Source organism: Ursus americanus, chromosome 1 (genome assembly GCF_024610735.1).
Source record: "Ursus americanus isolate L20-20 chromosome 1, mUrsAme1.1.p, whole genome shotgun sequence".
Lineage (NCBI taxonomy): Eukaryota > Metazoa > Chordata > Mammalia > Carnivora > Ursidae > Ursus > Ursus americanus.
The window spans coordinates 87,184,198-87,203,750 of record NC_142127.1 but is presented as its reverse complement, the minus strand read 5'-3'; the positions used below and the strand labels follow the sequence as shown (position 1 = coordinate 87,203,750).

The window sequence follows — 19,553 nt, the reverse complement described above, 5'->3', positions numbered from 1 at the left end:
GGCCCGGGCGGCCACGTGGGCCCCTCTTAACCCAGCGCCCCGGGCGGGCTGCAGAGACTGAACTTAGCGCTCCTGGGACTCAGGCCCTCCGCCGACATGGCGTCTTGGGGCGAGTTGAAGAGCTGCCTGGCGCCCGGCTTGCTGCAACAACAACTGGCCATCGTCACCGGCGGGGCCACGGGTATTGGAAAGGCCATCGCCACGGAGCTCCTGCAGCTGGGTACGGGAGCAAACCCCCTGGGTCAGGCTGCCTAGAGGCGGGGGTCCGCAGAGACGCACACGGGCGTAACCTGGGGTCGGGAGCCGGGAGGTACTAGGCAGGGCTGGGAGTCGGACTTGCCAAGCCGAGGCTGTACGTGTGAGCGGCACTGAAACCGCGAAGGGAAAAGAAAGAGTTCTTTCTAAGAAATGTTGGAGACGCTTCCAAAGATGAAACCATTATTTGTAAACTAAAGGGGAGAGTTAGAATCAAAAGATAACGTGCTCCTCGAGGTAGGGAATAAGGAGACCTGTGGAAACATGCTATGGAATTCTTTCTAGATGTGTTTAAAATGAATCCATCCTATGTGTTACTTAGTGAGGAAATGGGGGAAGACTTACTTTTCTCTTTTTCACTGGCCTATTTAATTATATCATCATTGCCGTTTCTGGTTCTGTTTTTATTAACTGACTTTTCTCCTCATTATGGGTTGTATTTACCTGCTCCTTTGCATGACCGATAGATACTTAAATTTTACCTTGTTGGACGCTGGTTGTTTTTATATTCATTTAAATATTCTTGAGCTTTGTTCTGTGTGAATTGCATCACAGAAGTTGTTACTTCTGTTGTTAAGCTACTTGGAAACAGTTTGATACTTTAAGAGAGGCTTGTTACGTGGTGGTAAGTGTTGACCTGCACGGCCTTTAATCTAGGGCTAATTTTGCTTCGCAATTTAGGCCATATCCTTCTGAGTATTTTACCCTGTGCCCCTTCAAATGAGGTTTTGCCTGGTTGGGACACTATTTGCAGTGCTGCCTTGGCCTCCCTGGTCTCCCAGCTTCATCTCTTCCTGGGGTCTGAATGGGTTCCTCCTCCTCCTCCCTGTGCTGCACCTGGGAAGCTCTCCAGGCAGCAAGCTGGAATAGGGCTCACATTTTTTGTTTCCACTCTGAGATCACTGTGCCCTGCTACCCCATGCCCAGTGCCTGAAAACCAGTCTGCACTGTACTCTGATTGGTTTTTTAGTTGTTTTGGTCTGGAGGGTAAAATCAGTTAATCGTGTTCCATCTTAACCAGAGGCAGAAGTCTGATTCATCTTTTTTGTTGGTACACATGAAACACTTTCTGAACTTTTTTTTTTTTTTTTCTGAATTTGGACAACCAGTGAAAGCATATTCACCAATGAAAGCATATTTACTTATTCTTTGCCTGTTTTCTTTTCAGGGTGTAATGTGGTCATTGCATCTCGTAACTTTGATAGACTGAAGTCCGTTGCAGATGAACTGAAGGCCAGCCTGCCACCCACCAACAAGGCTCAGGTCACTCCCATAAAATGCAACATCCGCAAAGAAGAGGAGGTAATGCAAATATGCCTATGTCATTTATTCATTCATTTTATTTACAGTGGTGTTTCCTAAACCTGTGCTTCAGATATTTCTATGGTAGCTGTCTTAGATGAGGTTATCTAGAAGCAGAGCCTATAAAAAGAGATTCTTTAGCTAATGACTTACTGAGTGTATTACCTGGGGGGGGGGGGGTGGAGGTGGAAAGAAACAAGGTAAGGAAGCTAAACAAGGATGTGGTCTCAGAGAGATTATTTTTTGTGCCTTTTGTCCTTTAAGTCATTTCTTTAATTTTTTTAAAGATTTTATTTTTAAGTAATCAGTCATCTCTACACCAAACGTGGGGCTCGAACTCACAACCCCAAGATCAAGAGTCACATGCTGTACCAACTGAGCCAGACAGGCGCCCCTTTTAAGTCATTTCTTAATGTTAATTTTAACCTGATTTCAGTTACTGGTGCTGGTACCATTTACTGTGACCAGACTGCAAGGTCTTTCCTCTCCTGGAGTAAGTTTATCAGTCCAAGTAGCAAGTTAGGTTATTAACCAGCTTACTTTTAACATTTTTCTTTAGGTGAACAATTTGGTCAAATCCACCTTAGATATTTATGGTAAGATCAATTTTTTGGTAAACAATGGAGGAGGCCAGTTCCCATCTCCTACAGAACATATCAGTGCAAAGGGATGGAATGCTGTGATTGAGACCAACCTGACGGGCACCTTCTACATGTGCAAGGCAGGCAAGTATGATCAATAACCCAAAAAGTCAAAGTGTCTTTATTTAAAGATTATAAAGAATCTTTTTTTTTTCTTTAAAGATTTTATTTATTTATTTATTTATTTGACAGAGAGAGAGAGAGAGCACAGCAGGGAGAGTGAGAAAGGGAGAAGCAGGCTCCCTGCTGAGCAGGGAGCCCAATGCTGGACTCGATCCCAGAACCCTGGTATCATGACCTGAGCTGAAGGCAGAGGCTTACCTGACTGAACCACCCAGGCATCCCTAGATCATGGAGAATCTTGAAAGAGAATTGTTAGGGGCTCAGAAACTCCCAGCAGCATTGACTGCCCTGATTTACTTGCCTACAACACAGAAATGTAAATTGTTGCATTTCTGGATAGTAATTTGGCAAAATTTTAAAATATGGTTGTAGTTAGATCTTATAATTTTATTTCCAGAAATTTATCATGAGAAAATTATTAAGAATCTGTACAAAGATATAGCTACGAAGTTGTTCCTGAAATTAAAAACAAAAACAAAAACCTCTTACCCAGAGTTTTAAAGAAATGAACCTGTTAAACCTGTTGTAAGGGCCTTTTCATTAACTTGTCAGATCTCAAGGAGAATGCCAGACAGAGTCCACATTCTTTCTGACGAACAACTGATTAGCATGCATGCATATAGTTGGATTGAAAGTTATGTTTCGTAGGTGGTGATATTCAACTCCTGAGGTTGAGTAACTCAAGGGTTTTGTTACAAACTATCGAAGACATTTTTATGTTGAAAACTACAGAATGAGTATAATTCCAACCCAAAGGATCTTCATCCTAATATGGATTAGACTTTATATTCATAATATCTCTAAGTCAAAATCTTGTAGACATTCCCAGCTTTCAACTTTAGCAAGTCGTATAAAGCTTTATATTGGTTGCCGCTGGGTGTTTCAGTGTAGAGACCATTGCAAAAACAGAAACTTAAATAAGTTAGTTTCTCCCTCACATAAAAAGTCCAGGCAGAGAGTTAGGGATCATGTGGTAGTTCCATAATCATTAAGGACTGTGATGTTGTGATTTGTAATGAGTATATATTTGGGGCTGTCTCTGGTTCCTGGTTCATAGCTCCCCAGGCCCTTGGAATTTCCTGAGCAGTAAGAGCAGTGGGGGAATCTTTTGTTATAATATTTGGTCTCTTGTCTTAATTTCTGAAATAGCTTCAGGGCCACATAGGTGCAATGGGTGTCTGTTAATCATAACAAGTCCTGTTCAACCACAACTGAGTTTATGTTCATGAGGTGACTTTTGGAAATCACCTAAAGATGGGAGTGGGCTACTTGGTAGGGAACCAACCCGGATGAGACTTGGTACTTCAGTCTCACCTCCTGATTTCTGGGCAGAGGAAAAGGGGCTGAAGATAGAATCTGTCACCAGTGCCGATAATTTAATCAGTCAGGATTGTTAATGACGCCTCCATAAAAACATAAAAGGACAGGGTTGGTAAATCAGAACACTTTCACATGACACCCTGCCAGTCTCAAACTCCACAGAGACAGGCTTCTTTGTTACAACATTGCCCAGTGTATTTCTTCATCTGCCTCTTGGTTCATGTCCCCTTACATCTTTTGTAACAAACTGTAATCCAGGGAGGAAACTAATTTCTTGAGTTCTATGAGCCATACTAGCAAATTAAGCAAATCCAACAAAGGGTTCATGGGAACCTCTGATTTATAGCCACTTGGTCAGAAGCACAGGTAACAAGCTGAACTTGTGATTGGCGTCTGAGACTACCTCACATATCTTGAAGAAATATTCCTGTGATAGCCCGGGAAGTGTCAGAGGAAAAACACAAAGATGATTTCAGAATTTTTTTTTTTTAAGATTTTATTTATTTATTTGACAGAGAGAGAGCAAGGGAGAGAACACAAGCAGGGGGAGTAGGAGAGGGAGAAGCAGGCTTCCTGCTGAGCAGGGAGCCAAATGCAATGTGGGGCTCAATCCCAGGATCCCGGGATCATGACCTGAGCCAAAGGTGGATGCTTAATGACTAAGCCACCCAGGCACCCCTGATTTTAGAGTTCTACCGTAAGAGTACTATTTAACCAGAAGCAGAAAGTCTGCATAGGGTAATTTAAATAAAATGTGTTTCTTTTTCTTTTTTTATGTTTTTTTTTAGATAGTTGAAATGGCACATAGTTCATTATTTTCATTTCCAAACTTTTCTGGGCTATTCATGACCTTGTATTCTTTCAGATGAATTTTATATTCAGGTTTTTCCTCAAAAATCCTGGTGGGGACTTTGATTGGAATTGTGTTCAACCTATCAATAATTTAACAATATGTTGAAATATTATCTCTGCACCATGACACATCTTTCTATTAATGGATTTTATTTACTTTCTATTACTTTACAATTTTTGGCAAAGGTTTGTGGTTTTTGTCATGTAAATCTTTTTTTTTTTTTTATTAAGTAGCGTCCATGCTGGGTGTGGAACCCAACACAGGACTTGAACTCATGACCCTGAGATCAAAATCAAGACCTGAGCCAAAATTAAGAGTTGGATGCTTAACTGACTGAGCCACCCAGGAGCCCCTCTCATATTTTTTTTAGTAAGGTTATACCTAGATATTTTTAATGACTTCTATTTTTTTTTTAAGATTTTATTTATTTATTTGAGAGAGACAGAAAGAGCATGAGCTAGGGGGAGGGGCAAAAGGAGAGGGAGAAGCCAACTCCCCACTGAGCAGGGAGCTTAACATGGGGCTCCATCCCAGAACCCTGAAATCATGACCTGAGCTGAAGGCAGGCACTTGACTGACTGAGCCACCCAGGTGCCCCAACTCCTGCTATTTTGAATGCGCTCTTTTCCCAATTATTTTCAGCTGGATTATTGTTGGTTTATGGAAGAATTATTTTTTCAAGTTGACCTCGTAGCTTTATCTAGTAATTTGTGGCTTTATCTAACAGTTTTTGAAATTAGTCTTTTGGGTGTTTTAGCTACACAATCTTGTTGTCTAAAAATAAATAATTTCATTGAGTCAAAGATACAGTCAATTGTGAAATGCACCATTTCACTTACCGCTAAGAAAGTACAGTGTTATTTGTATCTTAAGAAGCCACCAACTAAGACATATCCCAGTTTCAACAATGTGAAAATAATATGAAAGAATTGTCTTAGAGTCCCCAAATATTTCCCCAAATCCCCAAATAAATACTGTATTTTGTGTCTTCTTTTCTAGTGGCCTTACCTCCTTTTTTGGTCATATATTATGAATTCGTAAAACTCACTGGAAAACATTAAGTAATATGGGAAAGCATTCTTATTTTTGTCTAAGCTTTTAATAGGAATGGGTCTTGCATTGTTCTCTGGCCTTTGTATTCTAAAAATTAGATTTCTATTAAAGTGAGTCTTGAGGGTACATATCTGGCATTGTCTTGGTTTGTATGAATAGAGTTGATGGCTAAATATCAAATAGGCTTCAAAAAGGATAAAATACTTAAAGAATGAGGGACTCCTGGGTGGCTTAGTCAATTGAGTGGCTGACTCTTGATTTCAGCTCAGGTCATGAGCTCTCTCATGAGGTCAAGTCCTGTGTAGGGTTCTGCACTGGGTGTGGAGCCTGCTTAAGATTCTCTCTCCCTCTCCCTCTGCCCCTCCATCCCCCACCCCTGCTCCCACTCTCTCCCCCTAAAAAAAAAATTGAAAAGAAAATACTTAAAGAATTAAGTTAACAAAAGAAGGATAAGACTTGTATCTAAAAACGACAAAACATTGCTGACAGAAATGAAAGAATGTCAAAATAAATGGAAAAACATTCAATGTTTATGAATTGGAAGACTCAATATGGTTAAGATGGTTAAGATGGTAGTTCTTCCCAAATTGATGTGTAGGTTCAATACAGTCCCTATTATTTTTGCAGAAATTGACAGGCAGGTCCTAAAACACATGTAGAAGTGCAAAGGACTCAGAATGGCCAAAACAGTTTTGTAAACAGGAAAGTTGGAGGACTTCTTGATTTCAAGACAGGGTGGTACTGGCATAACGATAGACGTATAGATCTTTGGGACAAATTTGAGAGTCCAGAAATAAACTCTTATAGTTGTGATCAAACCCTTATATTTACGATTTTTGCCAAAGGGGCCAAGGCAATTTGATGGGGGAAATGATAGTGTTTTCAGCAGATGGTGCTGGGACAGTGGGATATCCACATGCAAGAAGACCCTTACCTCACACCATAAATAAAAGTTAACCAAAAGTACAAAATGGACCATGGACCTAAATGCAAAAAGTAAAATGGTATAACTTTTAGAAGCACATAAAGGACAAAATCTTTATGACTTTGGCTTAGGCAGAGAGTCCTGAGATACACCATCTAAAATACCATGCATAAAGTAAAAAAACTGGTAAACTGGATGTAATCAAAATTAAATATGTTTGTGCTTCCAAAGACAAATTAAGAAAATGAAAAGATAAGCCATAGACTGAGAGAAATCACATATCTGATAAAGGTCTTGTATCCAGAATACGAAAAGAACTCTTATAGTTCAATATTAAGAAAACAAACCAATTTTAAAAAATGGGCAAAAGATTTGAATAGGTATTTTACCAAAGAAGATACATGAATGGCTAATAAGTACATCAGAAGATTCTCAACACCATTAGTCATTCGGGGCATGCAAATCACAGCCTCAGTGAAATATCACCTCATACCCACTAGAGTGGCTATAATAAAAAAGTCAGGCAATAATAGTATGGAGAAACTGGAACCCTCATGCATTTTTGGTAGAAACATAAAATCGTGGAGACACCAGAAAATAGTTTGGCAGTTTCTTAAACAGTTCAGCATACAGTTACCATATGACCCAGCAGTTCCACCCCTAAGCATCTACCCAAGAGAAATAAAAACCGGTGTCCACACAACAATTTGTATTCATAATCACCCAACAGTGGAAACAGTCCAAATGTTCATCAGCTGGTGAATAGATAAATATGGCGTATCTAGTCACTGAAATACTGTTTTGCAATAAAAAGTTAACTATTGATACATGTTACCACATGGAGGGACTTCCCAAACATTATTCTAAGTAAAAGAAGCCAGACATGAAAGACCACATATTGTGCGATTTCATTTATATGAAATGTTCAAAAGGCAAATTGATAATGAACAGAAAGTAGATGAGGGTTTGCATGGGAATGGCTTGGGCTGCAGATTGGCACAAAGGAATGTTTTGGGGGTGATGGAATGTTCTAAACCTGGATTGTGATGGTGGTTGCAGGACTCTATATTTATTGAAAATCATTAAGTTGTACATATAAAGTGGATGAGTTTCCTGATATATAAATTATATTCAATCAGTCTTTTTATAAAAAGGAAATGTAAATTAAAAATTTTAGAATAGCAAGCAACATGCTGGGACAGTGGATGAGAAGAGAGTCAAGACACTATTTCATATGATTGTCTTTGGCCTGTTTCCTACAGTTTACAACTCCTGGATGAAACAGCATGGAGGATCTATTGTCAATATTATTATCCTTACTAAAAGTGGATGTCCAGGATTTGCGTAAGCATACTTAATATATATATATATATTTTCCCCCCCATGTCTTTGGGTTTTGTCCTCCAAATAGTGGGGGAATGGGGTGGAGAAAGTTTCATAAGTCATAATCCTTAATCCTGTAATGAGTTGCGATCTCAATACTTAGCATTGCTTTTTATTTGAACTTTAAAAATGTACTTCCAAAGCATTCCCAAGCATGTTAGGCTTGCCGGATTTACCAAAAAAATAAAAACAGGATGAACCATTAAATTTTTTATTATAAGTCTATCCCAAATATTGCACGGGCATACTTAGGCTAAAATTTTTTGTTGTTTATCTGAAATTCAACTTTAACTGAATGTCCTGTGTTTATCCAGTAACCCTCATCCAGATGTCTACTAAACTGATCATTATTGTCTAGAGATATCTTTTTTGTTAACATGTGGAAATGAAATTAATTTAGATTAATTTAGATTTGAATACTGTGAGTATACCTCTTCAATGTTAGACAGAACTGCTAAATTGTTACTCCATAACGGAGTTTGACATATTTGACTCTTATTCCGATTTTGGTAAATTTTTATGTTGGAAAAAGATTTTTTTAAAATGTCGGTCAGTGAACTAATTTAGCATACTGGCTCAGTAGATTCTTTCATAATAATCTAAAAGGGCATCCCCAGAGAACAAAGAGAAAAACAGTGTGACAGGAAGCTACTTGAAAACCACACGTTTAGCAGTTAAAAAGTCTGGTTTATTAAGGAGGGCACATATTACATGGAGCACTGGGTGTTATACGCAAATAATGAATCATGGAACACTACATCAAAAACTAAGGATGTTCTGTATGTGACTAACATAACATAATAAAAAATTATTATTGAAAAAGTCTGGTTTACAAAATTATTTTGCTGATTTATTTCATATCTTTTATAAGTTCTGATTCCTTCCATTTTTTAATTAAAAAAATTTTTTAATTTTCCGACATGGAATATTTCTTTTTATGAAATAGACCTATTTTAGTGTTATAAAAACAAAGCATGCTAGTTTTTACATATATATAAAAAACTGCATAAGGTGCAAAGGTGAGTGCTCTATACCTTCTCATCCCAGGGATAACCCATTAACCAAGTAAGACAGTGGCCTGAATTCCTTCATGAGTAGTCTGTAATCTGTAATCTGCAGGGTGATATTTTGGCACCGCATGAGTATCGTGTTTGCCATTGTGATTTTTGCAACCATTGTTGATTCTTACCTCATGTTCAACAAACTGGTTCAGATGTTGAAATTCAGTAATTTCTGTCTCTGGTTTTCCACCTCTGTCTCTCAGTTCTAATGGCTTTCTCTCTTGGGCTGTTACCAGTTTCTGAATGTCTGCCACTTGCTTCTTCAGGGGTTCAACATAATGGCTGAGCCTTTTCCTATGAGGAGAGGCAGGACCTCATGTGGTGGCCCTGGTGGTCAGGGTGCTGAGTGCAAGGGGACAAACACCTCTAGGACTTCCTCCCAGAAAAGGGTCAGGGCTGGATTGTGTTTCTACATAAGCATGTCTGTTCCTGCCCCTGCCTCTTGCTTCTGGTGTTGTGGAGAAGCCTGGCAATTTCAGTGATCCTTCTCAGCTGAGTGTTGCTTTTGGGCCCCTCTTAGCACTGGTGGCGGTAGGCAGGGCTAGGCAACATGTCCTGTAGAATGACCCAGGACTGCTGGATGCAGTAGCAACAGAAGTTGGGGCCACATCTGATGGTGATGGGGTTGCTTGGGTAACTCTGACAAAGTAGTTGGCTTCTGTCTGGAGTCCCACCAGGGTTGCTGTGGCCAACACTGGGACAGAGATGGGTTTTCTTCAAGAAGGGCTCTGTAGGTCTTCTCTAGTAAGAAGTGGCTATGCCCCCAGATCTCACATACTTGGTGCCAAGGACCTTATAATTAGAAATTCTAAGCCACAGTGTATCCATACCTTGTGCATAAGACCCTATATAGATGCAGTCCTATTTTAAACTTCCTATCTGGAAATACATTAAAATTTACTTAAATTTTGGCATGTCTAGAAATTGTATTGATACTGTTTTTAGCTGATACCTGAATGTCTTATCCCTTATCATCTAAAATTGATTTAAAAAATAACCACACTAGTAACCCTCAAAATTACCAATTTGTTAATTTTTCTACATAATAAAAGATCTTCAGAATATTTCTCTTATGGTCATGGTGTTTTGGAGGATCTCATGTGTGCCCGTTAACCTAAGATTTGTTTGACTATCAGATAGCTGTGTTTTGGCTTTAACGTTGAAGGACCCACTTCTTTCCCAGTGTTCAAAGACTCCGAAAGATAGACTCAACACGAATGTGTCTGTGGGGGTCTGACAGGTCACTGACCTACCTGTCTAGTCAACGAGAGAAACATTCGATGGAAGCTGATTGTAATTTTTTGTTTTGTCTTTTAAAGGCATAGTGGAGCTGCCAGGGCGGGGGTTCACAACCTCACCAAATCCTTAGCTGTGGAATGGGCCAGCAGTGGCGTAAGGGTCAACTGTGTTGCCCCTGTAAGTAAATGTTCCATATGAAAGCTGTTGACAAATTGTGCTTTTCTGATTCCATTTGTATTGTCGATGCAGGTGTTTGTTAATGTATGTGTACTGGTATACGTGTAAACTAGAAAAGATGGGCTTTTAAAAAAATAGATAAAATTGGGAAGAGGTATGCTTTGATTTACAACTAGACTTTCAAGAAGGTATAATTAGGCCAATGTTGCTCAATCTTGATAATATATTAGAATTATCTATGAAATGTTTAAAAAATACTGATATGTAAGCTTGACTCCCAACTAGGGAGTCTAGGTGTTGGTATTTTTAAAACCCACCTAGGAAATTCAAAGGCACAGTAAGGATTGAGAACCACTGCTTTAGAGAATGAATATTTCCCAGATTATTTTGTTATTTCTCGGCGTATCATGAATGCTTCATTGGGAGAGAGGAAAAACTAAGGTCTAATTCAAGTTAAAGATTGATTAGAAGTGAAGAGAAAATGTCTCAGCAACATACTTGAAAGATAGTATAAGCTAAATAAGAGAATTCTCAAACAATTAAAATTTTAGTTTATATTGGGTTCAAATATTTTATCTTTGATTTCGCCATAATGAAAACCCATGAAAACACTGCATTTTCTAAGTCTCACGTAACCACAGCCCAGGCTTCTGTTATAAAGCAAGAGAAGCCTGGTGGAAGATAGAATAGACTCCCCTACTCCCCTTTTCCCACTTAAGTGCCTCTCTGATCTATTCATTTAATTATGTTTTTAGAAAACACATCTTTTCTGGAAAAATCGCTTGGCTGGTTATTCAAGGAGAGGAGGTCACAAAATGAGCATTCAGATAATCCATTTGTAATCGTGGTTAATAGTACTTCTTCGACCATACTGAGAAAAATTAATGTTAGAAATGTTGACTTTTGTATTAAACTTAAGCCATTTACTTTTTGGCATTGGTCGATGACTGCCTTGATGTCTTTGTGATTTTAAAATTTAGTTTTATGTACTTTATTTCATTCTTTTATTCTCAAACATAGGGAGTCATTTATTCCCCAACTGCTGTTGACAACTATGGTCCTTTGGCAAAAAACTTATTTGGAGGGTACTATAAGAAAATCCCAGCGAGGCGAATTGGAATTCCCGAGGAGGTAATGTATATTTCTAACATTGATTCCAATTGCTTTCTTTCATACTTTGGAAAATTGTAACACATGGTGTCCTTTTTACACGGTCTGGTTGGCTGATAGAGATGAGTGCTCCCATTACCACCAGCCCATTTCCCCTGCACTTTCTGGCTCTGCGCTTTGCACACTCAGAGCAGTCTTTATCCAGGACTGAATGTGGTGTGAATTAAGAACAGCATGGTTTTATTTCATTGCACTTTTCAGCTATGATATTTGATCACATGGCCTTTGTTGGTACACAGGAGCCTCAGCCAGGTAAGGTGATTATGGCTATGTGAAGTTCCAGACTTGATTTCTGTAAGGTGGCCAGATTTAAGTATGTGGAAATCAGGAGCTTTCATAAGGCCAGCAATATCAGTCTTAAAATACAATGGAAAAAGGGTATCTTTTCTACAATAATAATAAAAATGGAATACCTGGCATACACTTAGCTCTAAACGACAAGAAATTTATTCCTGAAAAACAGAAAAAAAAAGAATAAATAGGAACATGTCATATTCCTCAATGGAGAGAATCAATGTTATTAAAATCAAGTTTCTCTTTGATGACAGAGGGTAGCTATGCTTATGCTGAGCATAGTATAACACGGAGTTGTGAAATACTATGTTGTATGCCTGAAACTAATGTAATACCATGTGTCAACTGTACTTTCTTAAAAAAAAAAAAACAAGAAATAAAAATAAATAATATCAAGTTTCCCTAAACTAATGCATACATTTAATACAGCTTGGGAATTAAACACGCTGATTCTAAAGTTTGTCTAGAAAAATATTAATGCAAAAACAGCCAGAAAATGTTTTGAAAAAGAAAAATTGGGGGGCGGATATGACCTTCCCAATATCAAAACATATTGCAATGCTATACTTATTTAGGATATCTGGTGCTGGCACTGGAGTAGAATAAATTTAGTGGAACAGAATGCAGTCCTATATCAGTACCATTGTATATATGAGGAGTTTAATAAGATAAAAGTAGGATTTCAAATCTGTGAGGAAAGGATTGACCATTTAGCATAAGTCTTATGGCAATTGGCTGTTTAATTAGAAATAAATTAAGCCTCCTATCTCATATCACATACAAAATAATTTTCAGATGTATTAAAGTGCTAAATAAAAAAGCAAAACCATAAAACTCTTATGTTTTCTAATTTCTAAACTAGCTTTCATTGGCATTTTGATGTATTTTCTTTCCAGAAATTTACTAGGCATACCCCAACCCATAAACTAGGTATTTACCGACATTTTTACAAATTGGGATTCTACTGTATGTGCTTTTCTGCAACTTCCTATGGATATACCATAATATGTTTAATTAGATTCCACTGTTGCACCTTTAGATTTCACTTATATTTTTGATATTGTGGTAATTCTACAGCGAACATCCTTAAACACAAACATGCACTCTTGTGGGAGGGGTTACTTTCTAGAATTCTTGAAGTAAAACAGTTTTGCATATTAAGTTTTTGGAAGATACTGTTAAATCAGACATTTGATGGGCCATTTTAAGCAAGGTGTTTGGATTTCTATTCTGAAAACTGAGAGGGGTTTTAAAAGATTTTAATCAAGGGGATGATATGACTAATTTTTGTTTTGGACAGAACACTCCTTTTGTTTATGTGAACTATGTTATCTCTATTTACTGTATAGAAATCAAAACTGAGAAGTTTAAGAACTATTTATCAGTTCATTTAAAATAATAGTAATAAAGGTATTACATGTTAACATAAATAACAAGCTTGGTGTGCAGTTCCCACTTCATAACACTCGATATTAAAAAGGATATCGTACCCAGTGGTCGAGACCAGTATGATGAATACTTTTTGCTGCTTCATCAAGAACATTCTAAAGTGAAACAGGCGTCCCCCCATGTGTACTTGCTGGTGAAGAAGATAGTGACCACTCGCATAAGGATCCCTAGTTCCGTTTCATGTTCCTGCTGTGATTTGAGCTGAGGTTCCCACGTTTTTTCCCACCATTGCTCTGTGTGACAGCAATAATGACATTGCCAGTAGTGCAAATGTCAACACCGTCAGAAGGACAGACTAATTGCAGTATTATAATGAAAATATTTTTGTCCTTGCAAATCACCTGGAAAGACTCAGGGTTTTGCTGACCATTCTTTGACTGATAGAGGTGAAACCTTCAAATAGTTTCCTTGGGAAGGGAAGGAGAGAGGCTGGGAGCTTCTAGAGTTGCAGAACAAGGGGATGCCTCTGCCTGATTGTCCTAGCATCCCTAGGTCATGTTTCTAAGATACTTGGATTACCCCGGCTAATCATCATTGTGGGGAACACATTCACACCAGGCCATTGGCTGAACTGCCTATCAGTGAGCTGCTGTCTTTTAAGTGACAGTCCCTGGGGTAGAGGTAGGAGGGTAAGAACGTAGCTGTAGTTTTTGTTGTTGTTGTTTTAAGATTTTATTTATTTATTGGAGAGAGAGAGAGAGAGTGTGTGTGCCCATGAGCAGGGGGTGTGGCAGGGGGAAGGGGGAAGCAGGCTCCCCGCTGAGCAGGGAGCCCGATGTGGGACTCGATCCCAGGACCCTGGGATCATGACCTGAGCTGAAGGCAGACACTTAACCGACTGAGCCACCCAGGTGCTCCTGTAGCTGTCGTTTTAAAACGAATAGCCAGAGCTTGCACGATGTCCCCAACATCTCTTGGAAAGGAATGGAGCACTTGGCAGACCCTACTCACTTTACAAAATGAAGAAACGAAGGACAAGGAGGTGCAGTAATTTGCCCAAGGTTATTCATGGCTCATGGTACTGCGATTCAAACCCCAGCTTGCTTATTTAAAATCCCTGGGATCTTTAATAAACAGAGTTGAAAGTAAACAGATAAAAGAGGTGTTACCCACGTAGAAAGTGGATACAAGCTGCCAGTCTTTAATCGTGTTTACTGATTGATAAAACTCTTGTGAATGGCTTGGTTCCTCAAGTCCATCCATCAAATGGATTTCATTAAAAGGAAAGTTAAGAGGAATCTATCTGAAGATAGTACAAAAGTGCTTAGTTAATTTGGTAATTATAAAAATTGTATTTGTTCAGTTTAGCTCCGTGTTGAGCTCCCAGAGTAAACCAGGCATCACGAGTATTTATCTAAATTTTACCTAGCAGATGGTTTCAGTGCGATTCAGTATCATTTCATGGTGCCCAGTCTGTGGGCAAAACGTTGTAGCAGGAGCCGGGTGGTGCAACGTCCCTGCATTTTAGGGGAAGAGATGCATAGAGACCCTACTAAGTGCTCATATTACCCTAAACATAGGAGGCCGTCAGTCAATATTTCCAATCAAATTCAGCGCAAAACCACATTAATACTCGTCAGTCATAGTCTCTCTGAACAGAGCTGACTACGGCTCTTTCCCTTTTTCTGGAGCAAGTGTGGTTTTTGGGGTTTGCAGACTTTTGGAGGTCATTGAGTGTTCTTGTTTGTCTGGCTTTCAGAAAGGAGCTTATTGGGGGAGCCTTCCTGGTGCACATGGCGAGTTGTGATTGATTGATTGATTGCACAGGCTAACACCAGTTCTGGTGGTTACTGTCGATCATCGCTCACTACTGTCTGCCCTTCCTCAGGGCTGGGGGACCTTCTCAGTGATTAATTCTCTGTGCTAGCTGTCCGCTAGAAAGATCATAATCCTTACATATGTAATTGTAAGCTAACCAGTAGCCACAGTAAGAAAAGTACAAAGATGAAATGAATAGTGTTATAGGGATTTAATATACAACAGATAATATAAATAATGATACATATTATTGTTGATAAGGTATTATTCAACCCAGTATATCTACAACATCATTTTACGTTCTTCTATAGATTTTGCCTTCTTCTCTCCATACCGTGCTTTCAAAGTCTAGTGTGTATTTTATACTTACAGCACATCTCAATTCCAACTAGCCATGCGGAAAGTGGATTGTGTCATATGGCGACTGCCTCTGTTTTAGTGCAGGTCTACACTGGCTTCTGGGGGCTCAAGGACAGAGAGAAGGCGATGCCTAGCCTCCAGCCACAGGAGGGTCAGAATGTAGCTGTAGATTTTGTCGTTGTTTTAAGATTTTATTTATTTATTGGAGAGAGAGAGTGCCCATGAGGAGGGGGGAGTGGCAGAGGGAAGGGGGAAGCCTAGCCTCCAGGGTCTCATGGTCTCAAAGAGGCACAGCCATGTAAGTGAACACTGTAGATGCTGGACCCAGACTGGGGTGAGGCAATCTAGGCATGGACACAAAACGGAGGGGTGCACTCACTCTCAGGGTCGTACGAGCATGGGGTCTGCCCCGAGAGTGGGCACCTCCTGGAATACTGCACCCTGAGCACCTCATTAGCCTCCCCCTTGCCTCACCCCTGCTGGGGAGCCTCATCAGGTAGCAGATTCTGGGGACCCACCCCCGGAGCTTACAATTCAGAAGGTCTCGTGTAGGACCTACACGTAGGACCTCTCGTGTAGGAATCTGGAGTTTCCATAAATGTCCCCAAGGATTCTAAAGCCCATGTTTGGGATCCCCCTTTGAGAAACTCCAGCTGTGCCAAGAGCCCCACAGAGAGTTCCTTGATATCCAGTGAAATCATTTCTCCTTCTCTTTGGTTTTGGGAGTAGATGTTACTGCAGTCATCAGTTGCCTCTGAATTTTTAGGGAGCGCAGTGGGATTCTGCAGTCCCTCTCATAGAAAGCTCCTGTATTTTAGGCCTTGCTGCCCGCAGGACTGTTGGCTAGATGCCAGCTTATTGTTCCACAAACACACTGACGACGTCAGGGAGAAAAACAACAAAGGTACATGATGGCGTGGAAAAGTGAGTTACGGAGGGCATGGAAAGGTGTGGAAGGAACTGGGTAGTTTGAATGGAAAGAATCAAGCGCTCTGTTCGCTTTTGGCTTAGTCACCATGTGCAGCTTATTTGACACTGTGTAGCCCCTTCATATCTTGCCACGCTAATCACATGTTTTTAATGGTGCTCAGATAAGAAAAGGGAGTTCACTGTCTGTGTTCTGTCAGGTTATGGTGCACATGGACTGTAGAATCCATGTCGCAGTTGTGTGTTTCGAGATGTGTTCCTTGGGCAGGGAAGCAGCCCCAGATGGAGAGCATCGAATTTTCTGCATAGCATGTGTGTGCTTCTGTTTGCAGATCTCCCCGCTGGTCTGCTTCCTGCTGTCCCCCGCAGCTTCCTTTATCACTGGACAGTTGGTGGACGTGGATGGGGGCCAGTCTTTGTATTTGCACTCATTTGATGTACCAGGTGAGCCCTCAAGAAATGAGCAGTCACTAACTTTATGCCTTTTCAAGTTCCAAGTTTCAAAATATCTTACTTTTTTTTTTTTTTAAGATTTTATTTATTTATTGGAGAGAGAGAGAAAGAGCACAAGCAGGGAGGGGCAGAGGCAGAGGGAGAAGCAGGCTCCCCACTGTGCAGGGAGCCCGATGCAGGGCTTGATCCCAGGACCCTGGGATCATGATGTGAGCTGAAGGCAGACACTTGACTGACAGAGCCACCCAGGCACCCAAGTTTTCAAAATTTCTTTTTCTTTCTTTTTTTTTTTTTTAAGTTTTTATTTATTTATTTGACAGAGATAGAGACAGCCAGCGAGAGAGGGAACACAAGCAGGGGGAGTGGGAGAGGAAGAAGCAGGCTCATAGCGGAGGAGCCTGATGTGGGGCTCGATCCCATAACGCCGGGATCACGCCCTGAGCCGAAGGCAGACGCTTAACCACTGTGCCACCCAGGCGCCCCAAGTTTTCAAAATTTCTTAAGCAGTTACATAAAGGATGAGGGTTTTCTCTTACAGAACATCAAAAATGTACAAAATGTTTATATTCCTGATAGGATCTTTAAAGGAAATGTTCCCCCAGTCAAAGAAAATATCTAAATATTTTTTATCATAGCACATAGCTTTATATATTTAAAAAATTGTATGTATAGGTTGGTGGAATTTTAACCTTGAAAAATATTCTCACTATGTGTATATATGTATAAGGAGGAGATAGAAAAGAGGCAAGAGGTTGCCGTATTTTTAAGATTTAATTCCTCTTTGTTCCTCTGCTGAGTGGCTTGTATATCTGAGCAGAAGACTCAGACCTGTTAGGTGGGGAGGGGTGCTATGGTACTATTTTACATTATCTTGGGGATATATATTAAGTGAAACCATATGAATTTGCTGTATTCAACCATTTTTGATACACAAAACCAGTAGTATTTGGCTCCCCCAAATAACGGGTGGGAATACTGAGCCTTTCTGTCCTGTGTTTTCTTGAAGATCGCCAGCCCAGGGGTGACAAGGCCTGGGGTGGAAGCCCTGCTAGATAGACCCTTACTAGCTGTGTGATCTTGGGAAAGTCAATTTCTGTGGGCTTCCATTTTCTTTTCTGTAAAGTGGGGTCATTTACAGCATTTACAGAGTAAACGGTTGGGAGCATTAAATTAGATAATGCACGTTTAAAGCCCTGTGTCAGATAGGACGCTTTTAGCTACAGCTCCGACTGGCCTGAGCAGGAAAGGCATTTATCGGCCCGCAAACTGAACAGCAAGCTAGACTTGAATCATCTGTTCATTGAGCTTGTCAGGGACAATTTTTTTTTTCTTTTTGCCCTGTTTTTGCTTCTGCGGTATCGGCTTTATCTTAAGACAGGCTCTCGTGGTGGCAGGACGGCTGCCTGCTATCGCGAAAGCCCCAGGCTTTGTTGTCCCAACCCCGCCGGACGGAGAGAGGGGAGGGAATGAGTTGTTACCGCATTTCTAGCAGAATTCTGAGACCTCCTCTGTTGTGGCCCAGCCGATGCGCGTGGCCGTCCTGGGTCCTAAGGAAGGAGTATGTGCGGAGCGGCTGCAGGAGCCGCGCGCTCTCCATAGGCCATCGCATTTAGTTTTCACAACTTTAGAAGAACAGCTGTTGTTACCCCTCCCCAGAGGGTCTGTTGGAAATGAAGAGGATGAAGGAGATTAATAGATTTGCGCTTGACATGAGGTTTTCCACTTACTCACCAGATCATGACAACTGGCCTGACGGAGTAGGGGACCTTTCTGTTGTCAAACAGATGAGGGAGACTTTGAAGACTAAAGGCAAGCTCTAAGCTAAGGAAACTTGAGGTGTCTTTTGTTCCCAAATGCCTTAATATCTCAGGAACGTGCTTTGGTACTTCCCAAGAGCTGATAATGTGAATGCAACAATCACTTTCTGCCTTTTTAATGTTATCAATTATGCCTATGCAAAAACTATTCCTGAAATAATGCATGTTTAAGCCCCAAAACAACACCGTTTAGCCTGTGATTAAAGATTTCTTTTTTAGGAATGGGGCTTAATATACTTTATAATTACGCCTTTTATTTCTAAGCAAGATATTTGAAAAATGAAATAATTTCAAATTAATAATGGAGGTATCATGATCTCCCAAAAGGTTTTAATATTTAATTGTAAAGATGGGCAATAAATCTAAATTCTGGCATCGTGATGATTCTTAAAACTAGAGATATACAGTGACTCGTATCTCATGGTAGATATCATGCTTTTGGGTCCATAAAGCTTTGTGGTAATTATCGATGTTTGATTTGTTTTGTTCATGAAGTTAGATTTGTATGAAGCCTCTTGATTTAAAAGAAAAATAAAGTTATGTGCAGTATTTCTTGGTAGTACTTGATTTGTGTCTTGATTTCCAGTCTAAAGTATTCCCTTTTCTTCATGTTTCTCCTTTCATATGCAAAACAAAATTTTTAAATTAAATGTTATGCAAATATATTAGGGTTCAGTATTCTGCCTTCAACTGATTTTTTTGGGGCAATGATCCTGACTTCTGAAATGCCTTTTATAAATTATGTACATTCATTTTTTGGTCTTAATTAAACCTCTTTCAATTGACATAGTCCCTCTTGAAGCCAAGTAGTTATTTCTTTTATTAGTAATTCTCAGGGCAAAGTACAGATCTTCCTCGACTTAAAAAGGGGTTATGTCCTGATAAACCCATTGTTAGTTGATAATATCATTAAGTCAAAAAGGCATTTAATACACTCAACTTACTGAATATCAATGGCTTTGCCTAGTCCCCCTTAAACATGCCCAGAACGCT

The 19,553-nt window shown here is 39.9% G+C and overlaps 1 protein-coding gene across 1 annotated transcript; it reads left to right on the top strand.

Moving 5' to 3' along the window:
- The first annotated feature begins 42 nt into the window (after positions 1 to 42).
- On the top strand, positions 43 to 19,109 carry PECR (peroxisomal trans-2-enoyl-CoA reductase). The gene is made up of 8 exons (XM_045806685.2): positions 43 to 220; positions 1,424 to 1,557; positions 2,117 to 2,282; positions 7,735 to 7,816; positions 10,236 to 10,332; positions 11,353 to 11,463; positions 16,623 to 16,734; positions 18,478 to 19,109. Exons 1-8 carry the CDS (start codon positions 97 to 99, stop codon positions 18,561 to 18,563), a joined length of 912 nt encoding a protein of 303 aa, XP_045662641.1. The 5' UTR covers positions 43 to 96; the 3' UTR covers positions 18,564 to 19,109.
- The last annotated feature ends 444 nt before the right edge of the window (positions 19,110 to 19,553 follow it).